Source organism: Balaenoptera physalus, assembly GCF_965194825.1.
Source record: "Balaenoptera physalus genome assembly, chromosome: 10".
Taxonomy (NCBI): domain Eukaryota; kingdom Metazoa; phylum Chordata; class Mammalia; order Artiodactyla; family Balaenopteridae; genus Balaenoptera; species Balaenoptera physalus.
In genome coordinates, this window is record NC_138889.1 from 110,464,356 (window position 1) to 110,474,123 (window position 9,768).

The following is a 9,768-nucleotide window of genomic DNA, read 5'->3' on the forward strand; positions in this document are numbered from 1 at the left end:
GGAGCCTCTGGAGGGAGAGCAGCCCTGCCCACACCTTGATTTCAGACCTCTGGCCTCCACACTGTGAGACAATAAATTTCTGTTGTTTTAGGCCACCTGTTTTGTGGTCATTTGTTAGGGCCGCCCCAGGACTCGGACACACCTGAGTAAAGAGCTTGGGGGCCAGGAGGGCAGCACGTGCAAAAGCCCGGTGGCTGAACAGATGGAGCCGTTGGGCTCTGACAGCAGCAGTGTGATGGGAGCAGGGCTGAGCACTGGGGTAGGGGTATGGGGAGACAGCGGGGTGGCCGTGGGTGACAGCAAACTGGGCCTTTGCAATAGATTGAAGAGGCTGCAAGTTCTGTGCTTTTCTCTCCCCCAGAATCTGAGCTGGTTGGGTGGTCTGCGTGACCAGTGGCAGAAGTGATGTTCTAGAACTTTCCAGGCCAGGCCATAAGAAGCCTTGGGCCTCTCTGAGCACTCTCCCTTGAAGCCTGAGTTGCCAGGGAAGAATTATGACCCTCCCTCCCCCAGGTGAGCCCATCCAAAGGCTGAGTCCTTGAAAAGCCCACGTAAAGCCGAAGAGTCATCCCACAGGGTCCTGTCCAAATTCCTGAGCCACAAAACTGGGACGTTTAATAAAACGGTTGTCTGAAGTCTCGAGTTTTGGGGTAGGTTGTAATGCAGCAGTAAGTGATGAGAAAAGCCTCTGGGACCATGTCGTCGAGGGCTGTGATCTTGACCCTCGTTGCAAAAGGAGGCTGTGGACAGACTTCCAGCAAGGGTGAGGGTAGGGATCGTACGTGTGCGCTGAGAAGGCCCCAGGGAACGGGCCGTTGCGGGTAGATGGAGGTAGGAGGCCAGCTGAGAAGCTGCTGCAGCCACCTGGGCCCACACAGTGGTGACAGGCACAAAGGTCGCTGCCTGGCAGGTGGGGAGATGGTTAGATTTCGGAGCCAGGATGGCGAAACCAACTCTGCTGAGTGGGGGACCGCAGGCCGGTGGGAAGGGTGGGGAGGGCATCCCAGGGTTTGGCCTGTGCACCTGGGTAGGAGGAGGGGGAGGCTCGGGGAGGGGTGGTACTGGGGGTGGAGGCTGGGCAGGGCTGCTGTTCAATGGTCCAGCCAGGTGCCCGAGCTCCTGCATCTCCTCTGGCAGCTCGGCTCCCTGTGTGCCCAGCATGTCCCCAGCGAGGACATGGCCCAGCGCAGGCACCCCTCCTTCTCCCCACCTTTTCTTGGCCACGATTTTTTTTTTTTATGGACATATAGTTGATTTACAATGTTGTGTTAATTTCTGCTGTACAGCAAAGTGACTCAGTTATACACATATGGACATCCTTTTTCATATTCTTTTCCATTAGGGCTTACCGCAGGATATTGTATATAGTTCCCTGTGCTATACAGTAGGACCTTGCTGTTTATCCCACTTTTTTGGGGGGGGGGGCCGCACCGCGCGGCTTGCAGGATCTCAGTTCCCTGACCAGGGATTGAACCCGGGCCCATGGCAGTGAAAGCACAGAGTCCTAACCACTGGACCGCCAGGGAAGTCCCCCACTTTTTTTTGTTTTAAAGAAACACTTAGGATTCAGATTCTAAATCAAGAACAAATACAATTTATTCACACTGAAGAAAGACTGAGTGCAGGACCCCTTGCCCCGTCACATTCTAGAACAGACAGGAGTGGACCAGTGCGGGCTCCTGGGTGGGAGGTGGGTTCCCGGAGCTCCCTTCAGAAACAGGGCGAGGCAGCCCTCCCTCCGAGAAGACCCCACCACACCCAGATGAGGGTCTTTGTTCTTTATGACAGCAACTCCTAACACCGGGCCAGAAAATCATCCCATCAGCACCCCGAAGATAAAAAGGATTGAGACGTTAAGACTATAATTAAGTCTCTTAGGGGAATAACAATGACGATAGGGAAGGGTGACTGTTTGTTGTACCCGAGCACTTCACACGCATCCTGTCCTCAATCCACACACCGGGCCCCTGAGGCACAGAGAAGTCACCTGGTTCGTCCAAGGTCACACAGCCAGCCGGGAGGCAGTGACGTTGGCCCACAAGCCAGGCCTCTTTGGTCACCAAGGACAGACAGAACTGAGGAGAAGTTGCCCTAGAAGGCAGGAGGATTTTGAGAAACCCCAGCAGGGCCCCCTGCTCTCCTCTGGACCGTCTATTCTCAGCCTGGCCGCCAGTGTCCCTTTTCCGCTGTCCCCGGGGCATTGAGACGGACCCCATGGCCCAGCCTCTCTGTCTCCTCCGGGCTCGTCATGTATCGTCCTCTCCCTCGGGATGAGGGCCCCACCCGGGCAGGGATCTCTGTTTTCCTCACTGGGGTATCCCGAGCTCTTAGAGCTGCGCCTGGCACGCAGTAGGCATGCAACAAACAAGTGTTAAGTGAATGAATGACTTTTCAGTCCCCCTCTTTGGACCCAACATCAGTCTAGAGGCAGGAAGGCCAAGCGGTTCAGCTGCCAGATTCCGCCAACCATGGGCAGGTTCTCGCCTCAGAAGCTGGATGAAGCCTTCCATGTTTGGCCAGGGCAGATATGGACCTGGGGACCACAGGGGACAGCAGGAGAAAAGGCCAAGGCTGGGCCTTTTCACTCCTTTTCCACCCCCCACCCCAAGGAGTATGAAGAACTACCCCGCTAAGTTCCCCTAGGGCTGCAGCAACAAAGGACCACAAACCCGGTGGCTTCCAATAACGAGAATGTATTGTCTCCCGGGCCTGGAGGCCAGAAGTCCGAGATCAAGGTGTGGGCAGGTTGGCTCCTTCTGAGGCTGAGGGAGAGCCTGGGCCAGGCCTCTGCACACCTGCTGGGGGTTCACGTTGTTCCTTGGCATCTCCTTGCTTACAGACGCATCACCCCAGCCCTCCTCCATCCAAGGCCTCCTCCCTGTGGCCTTCTCTTTCCACGACCTTCCTTTTATAAGCACGCCAGTCACAGAGGACTAGAGTTCACCCTAATGACCTCATTTTAACTCAATTCCCTTGTAAAGACCCTATTTCCAAAGAAAGTCACATTCTATGTATGGGGTGGGGTGGAGTAGGTAGGACTCCAATGTATCCTTTCGGGGGGCCCACAATTTAACCCATAACACGGCCCGTGGATGTCTTGGTCCTCCTTAGATCATGGGCGTCCAAAAGAAAGTGATGTCTCAGAGGGCAAAATAAGTACCATTAAGGACCCCACAGCCCTGATGGCTTTTTCTGGGTCTTTTTGCCAAGTGACTGGATCTATTCTGGAGGGGGGAGGGGAACCCAGATTCTAGGCCCGTTAGGTCAGTGCTCAATTTTTTTTTTTTTTTTAATTGCCATCGACACTACTAAGACCTCCTATATCACATCCTGTTAGAGACCAGTTGGATATATATATATATAGTAGACACAGTGTTCACAAGACAATCTGTTCCCTTACTGTGATTGACACACTCTGGAAGGCTCTATTCTATATGATTTTATTCCATTTCCTTTTTTTGTAAAAGGCTAGTTGGGGTTCATTGAATTGATTTCAAGACTCATTGGTGGGAGATTGAAAAATATGCTTGAGTCAGTCTTCCGATGGTCAGCTCTGGGGGCTGCATTCTCCACCCACAGGAAAGTACAAATTGCTTTAGCCTGGACCAGGCCAAGGTGAGGGGCACTGGTTAGTCCCTGGGTGGGAATAGTGTGAATTAGCCCCATCAGGAGAATAAACTGCAAGATTCAGTGTCATCACAAAACTTTGCGACACTCACACCCCCCAGGCCCCGCCCCCGAGGCTCCTGTCTTCAAGGCCACATTTGTGTGGACACAGCTGGCTAAAATCTGTCTCCACACCGCCCGCTCCCCCCAGCCCCGGCCAGGCGAGGCTCAGGGCCTCAAATAGACACTGGGAGACAGGGGGAGGGAGCCATATCTTGGCATTTCAAGGCAGGTTTTAATCGTTTGCGATACCTTCCCCGATTATGTCCATCAAGTCCAACGGGGTTCTTTTTACACGTGATAAATGTTTTCCATTTATTCTGTATTTCGATGTGCACAGCACATACATCACAATCTGGGTCAGCACCTGTATAAAACTACAGACAGATTCTGAAAACAGCAGTAAGTACGGAAACCTCAAATCCCCATCACAGCAATAGAAACACTTTACAAGATTTCAAAGGTTCAATGACATCTCTACACGCTTCACATCCGATCCGCTGAATGTATACACATGGTCAAGGATGGCCAAGTTCTGCCCTTAAGACATCCGAGTTCCTGACAATCTGACTGGGCTCTGAGACAAGACATCGTCCCATATTTAAGGCATCTGAAACAATCTGGTTTGTTACTATGTGAATACAGTAAATACAGAAGGGCCACAAATCCCAGCTCCTTACTCCCGCCCCCCCACCCCACTCCCACCCCTATGCAATCAGCACCGAGATCTCTGAGCAACGCTCAGAACTCCTGGAGTCTAGGGCGCGGTTTAAAATTTTTTAAAAAACACTTTTACTGCCTGGCCTGAACAGCAGTTTGAGATGTAGGGTCCTGTCTTAAGTGGCTTCTTTCTTCTAGGCCTCAGTTTAAGAATAGTATTTTAAGTAGATGATTTGCATTCGAACAAAGAGTTTTAAAAAGGAATGTGAAAGACAAAAACTCCAATCAGATTTTTCCAGTCTTGCTGTCTGTAGACTCCCATAAAGTTAATTCGGGAGACAGTTCAGAAACATCTTAGGAGAGTATTAAAAGTCTTGAGGAAACATTCGGAGCATTTCTGGTAGCAAGCTAAGGTCATTTTGTATAAACTCGAAAAAGTCATTCATTAAAATTAAATGTTTGCCATCACCTCGGAACTTTATTTAAACCTCACCGACCCTGCCTCTTCCATCTTTGCTTCCACGACAGGGGTTACATTTGTAAAATATATAAAGAAAAATATAAGGTTACTTGGTGACCATATAGTGTACTCTAACAGCTGTCTGCAAATATTTTCACCATGATTATCCTTACTAAAAGTAAATCACGGGGTAAAGATAGCTCAAACGTGACAAGGTTCGAATGGGGCACACCAACACTATCTGCAATCCTTTTTGGCTACATATGGAAAAAAAAGCCACTTGGGATGGCAAACTCCTACACCCGGTCTGAGCTTTCTGCAGATTTTGCCAGATGAGTGGTTTAAGGGCTTTCGAGGTAGATGTTAAATCCACTTAATCAGGAATGCAACTGGAGAGAAGCAGTGGCTTCCCCCACGCAAACTGCCTTAAGTGTTTTTGTACAGTGACAAGGACATTTCACCTAAAATGAACAGCTAGTTCTAGCCCGAAGCTTCCCAAACACAGGGAAGTGTGTGTGTTTTTTGGTTTTTGTTTTTTTGTAAATATATATATGTATACGCTATTACTTATCAGAAGTCTCCACTATCACAAACTGTCTTTCACCCTCGGGTTTTGGCAGTGGTTGTAAATCCACCCAATCTTGTCCATTTCCAGCCTTCCAGCGCAATATCAATTCCTCTCCGACGGATCTTACAAAATTGCTTCGTTTTTGCCTTTTCCCCAATGGCCACAGAGAAACACGGGCTGTGGTTGATCCAGAAAAAGGAAAACAGGAGTTTATAAAGTTGCCCACGGGTCTCCCCCATCTGGTAGGTCGAGGAAGATTGACTGCAGCAAAGTTCAAAGGTCATTCCTGGCAGATCTAAAAACAGAGTGACAGTGGTGGCCTCGACAGTGCGCTTTCTGTACCCGAAGTAAACCGATATGTCCTGAGGAATATCTTCTGGGCACAAAGGGAGTGGGGCGCTGCAGGATGCTAGGAATGAAGCCAAGACCGGGAGCTTCCTTTAACTGGCTTCCAAAGCCCCAGGAAACCTTTCCAGACACAGAGATGCTCACCACCAAACCACAGGGGACAGTGCAAAGCAGGGTTGATGTCACAGACTGATGTCACCGGTTTTTAATACACGGAATAGCAGCAGTCACTTGTGACAACTTTTTGACAAGTTAAATAAACCCAGTGGAAGGGTCTCTACTGTTTTACCAGAAAAGTCAGGGTTTGGTGGGTTTTTTTGTTTGTTCGTTTTTTTCAGAAAAATACAAAACACATCCACAGAGCCATAAATAATCTGGTGGCAATATATACACATTTAAATAATTAATTTAAATATCTTACACCTACTCTTGAGTTAAACTGTCCATCCGAAGAAAGTGCACCAAGGTGGCCCTTGGCACTCCCCTCCTGGGGGCTCTGAGGGTCACAGCCTGGGGAGGAAATGGGTGACCTTCATAGTGGGTGACACCCGGTTCCCCTTCTTGGTCTTCCCGTTCTTACTCAGGGCGATGAACATGCCGGGGTACCTGTAGCACTCGTAGGCGTTGTAGTTGTTGGGGAGGAGTATCTCTTTGAACTTGCACTCATCGGTGAAGAAAGGCTGGCGGGGAAGGAGAAGCGGTGTCAGGTGGAGCCATCTCTGGGCCAAGGGACCCCTGTGGGCGGGGGTCAGGGACTCCTTTCTCTCCCAGTCCCACCCTGGCTGCGAGGCCTCTGCTGGGAAGTCAGGGTGCCAAGACCTTCACAGGGTGATTAGAGGTACCCGGCCAGCTCGCAGCAGCCGCTGCTCCAGACACCTGCCCAGCACCTGGCAGCCAGGAAATTTCATCACCGCTGTGTCCACCCTGAAGACTGCAGTCCTGCCCACCGGGACCGCCCCCCCCTCCAGGGGCTACAGTGAGGGGCTCCCAATGACACCCTTTGACCGCCTGGCAAGTGCCCACTCAAGGATGGCAGGAACGCTGTCCCCGTCTTGGGGCCGTGCCTCTTGTTTGGGCTGGCCCGGGGTCAGTCGCACTGCCTCAGGGCCTTGGAGGGGGTTGCTTCCAATCCTGTGAGCCCACCGCAGTTCCACATCCCGGTGTCGGGGGGCCTGGAGGCGTCACGATCCCGCCCGGCTGCTCGGCCGGGCCCCGCGGTACTCACCGAGCCGTAGAGCTTGCCCCTGCTGCTCATGGCCACGAAGAACCGGCTGGCCACGCCGAAGACGCTCACCACTCCCCGCTCCACGGGCGAGAGCTCCAGCAGGCCTGGGGGCGGGGCGCGGGTCATTCCCGGGCACGGGACCCTCGGCCCTCGCCGCCCGACCTGGCCCCCTCCTCTGCCTGCGCGCCTCCGGGACGCCCACTTCTGGGGTGGCGGTGAGTGTAGAGGACCCGGGTCCCCGGCGCAGGTCGCCCCCGAAGGGCCCCCGGAGCCCAGCGGGCTCGCCCCCAGGGCCGGCCCAGCGGCGGCCGCGCCCAGTCCGGGACGGCAGGAGAGGGGTGGCCCCGGCGGCCCCCGAGTCCGGCCCCAACGCCGGCGCGCGTCCCGGGCCCCCGCAGGTGCCGGTGGCTGCGCCGCGCTCCCAGTGCCCACGGGCGAAGGCGCTGGAATTCGTCACCCGGAGCCCGGACTTCTGAAGGCGGGGGAGGCGGGGCTCGGCCGCTCGGTTGCGCAAAGCCAGTCACTGCTGCGACTCCAGGAGCCGAGCGCGTTTGCGTCCCCGGCGTCCCCACGCCAGAGGGACCGGAACCCGAGTCCGCCCCGGTTCCCAGAGCCCGCGGGCAGGTGTCAGCCGAGACCTTCGGGTGCGAGTTGGAAGGGGCGGCCGCTGCCCCGGGCCCCGACCCTTCCCGCCCGCCCCGCCCCACTCACTGTCACTCGTGTCCGCGTGCACGCCGCCGATGCGGCCGTCTGGGAGCACCTGGAGGTGGAAGCCGATGCCCACGTTGCAGTAGAGCCTCCGCAGCCTCTTGATGCCCAGCAGGTAGTCCCCGGCGCCGCTCTGGACGGCAGCCTCCTTGGGCTGCGCGGCCACCGGCAGGCGCGCCAGCGAGCGCGCCACCAGGCTCTCCCAGCGACGCTCCAGCTCGGCCTCCAGCGTGCCGTTGGGTGCGGTGGGCGCGGCGGCGCCCCCTCGGCCGGCCCAGGGCGCCAGCACGGCCAGCAGCACCGCCGGGAGCAGCGCAGCCGCGGCCGCCCCGGGCCCCGCCATCCCCGCCCTCGGGCCGTGCGTCCGTGGGTAGGTCGGTGCGCCCGGGAAGCCGGGGGCCGAGCTGCGCCTGTCGGGGCTTGCGGGAGTGCACGGCCTGGGCCGGGGGCAGGGAGTGCACGGCCGGGGAAGAAGCCGGAGGCGAGCGACGGAGCCCCCAGGCGCCGGGAGCTACCCGGGCTGCATGGAGAGGCGGGCAGTGGCGGAAGGACGCACGGCCGGGGCTGGGACCCTGCGGAGCGGTGCGCGCCTCCCTGCGCGCTGGGCCGGCCCGGGCCGAGCCACTATATATAGCAGATCGCCCCCCCCCCACTCCCGCAGGGGGCCGTTTGCGTTCTCCTGGGCGCCCGGGGCGCTGTGGCGCTCGCGGCTGGTCGCAGGCCGCCTGCCAATCAGGGCTGGGGGAGGGGAGGAGGCCGGGGACTAGCGCCGCGAGTGCCACCTGGAGGGTCCCCGGCCCCCACCCCTGGCTTCGCTGGGCCCATGGACCTGTTGGTCCCGACCCTCGCGTCTCCTCCACTCTCGTCTTGCAGCCGAAGTTTTGCTTCTTCCACTTTGTCCCTGCCTGTCCCGTCTCCGTGGGGCCCCTTCTCCGCCTCTGTTCCAGCGGCTTGGGTGCCGCCCTCATCTGGTACCCTCAGCTCAGAGAAGTCACTCCTTGCGCTTTGCCTTTCAGGGACTCCCCGGAACTTGTTCCTTCGCTGGGACCCTGTGGACCCACCTGGGAATGAGGGGCGGGTAAGGGCAGTAATCGCCAGGAGCGCCTGAGCCTGTAAGGAAGAATCCAGCGCTACAGGGTGGAGGGAGGCAAGGGCCTGGGTTTGGCCACCTGCGCTCTGGGTGATTCAGGGATGGGGCTGTGTATACCAGGTGGAGGCATCACCTGAGCAGGGGACCTGAGTGGGCGGTGCTAAGAGAAGACGGGGTGAGCTGGTGCACCCCGGGAGGCCACAGCACTGCACCCCCTACACACACACCCATGCAAGGACAGGGGCCAGGGCCACAGGGGACACCCTTTGTCCCCCTCCCCTTTAATTCTGCAGCAGGAATATTCAAGTGCCATAGTCAGAAGCCAACCTAGCTGGGACCCAGGCCAGGCTTTTGGAAGGCTCCCTTCCCCCACCTGCTGTCCCCACCCCCCTCTGTGCCCATTATGGCCTGATGGGGGCGGGGTCCAGCTAGATGCTGGCTCACCTAGGTGTGAAAATCCCTGTTCTCAGTTGTACCTGAGGAGCCTTGCTGTCACCTCCCAGCAGGTCCCGCCCAGCCACCACTGCAGGGGGCCCGGAGCCCTCCCTACCCCCTGCGGCCACCAGCACCTGTGACCAGAGACATCATCCCCGGGCCTTTTCAGCCTCCCCACCTCCCACCCCATTCCTGCCTGAGGAGCCCTTGGACCGACCTCTGAACCCTGCTGGGGCTCATTCAGACCACAGAGGGGACCTAGGAGGTTGGAGGTCTCTGGCTTGAGGCCAGAAAGGGGGCACCCAAGGCTCAGTGAGTGGCCTTGGCCGGACCAGCACCTGGTCTCCAGACTTCTCGGTAAGAGCCTTTGCTCCCTCTGGGCCTGCAGCCTGAACAAGCATTGGCCATCCAGGCTGAGCCTTCCTGGGAGGCCAGGTACCGACTCAGGGCTGCCAGTCACGGCTATAAGGTCAGCTCTGCAGCTGCTTGGACCCTGGGCCCCCTCACCCCCATGGGGCACGGGAGACCAGAACCTGCCCCAGCCCTGTGCCTAGCTCTCTGTGTGGCCTGGGCAAGTCCTGCCACCTCTGGGCCCCTAAACCCCCATT

At 56.8% G+C, this 9,768-nt stretch overlaps 1 protein-coding gene across 1 annotated transcript; it reads right to left on the reverse strand.

Annotated features, from left to right (window-relative positions):
- Positions 1–3,798: 3,798 nt before the first annotated feature.
- On the reverse strand, positions 3,799–7,978 carry FGF4 (fibroblast growth factor 4; the record flags this gene model as incomplete). Its single annotated transcript, XM_082477187.1, has 3 exons — positions 3,799–6,382; positions 6,928–7,031; positions 7,639–7,978. The coding sequence occupies 3 exons, from the start codon at positions 7,976–7,978 to the stop codon at positions 6,206–6,208; spliced, it is 621 nt and encodes a 206-aa protein (XP_082333313.1). The 3' UTR covers positions 3,799–6,205.
- Positions 7,979–9,768: the final 1,790 nt, after the last annotated feature.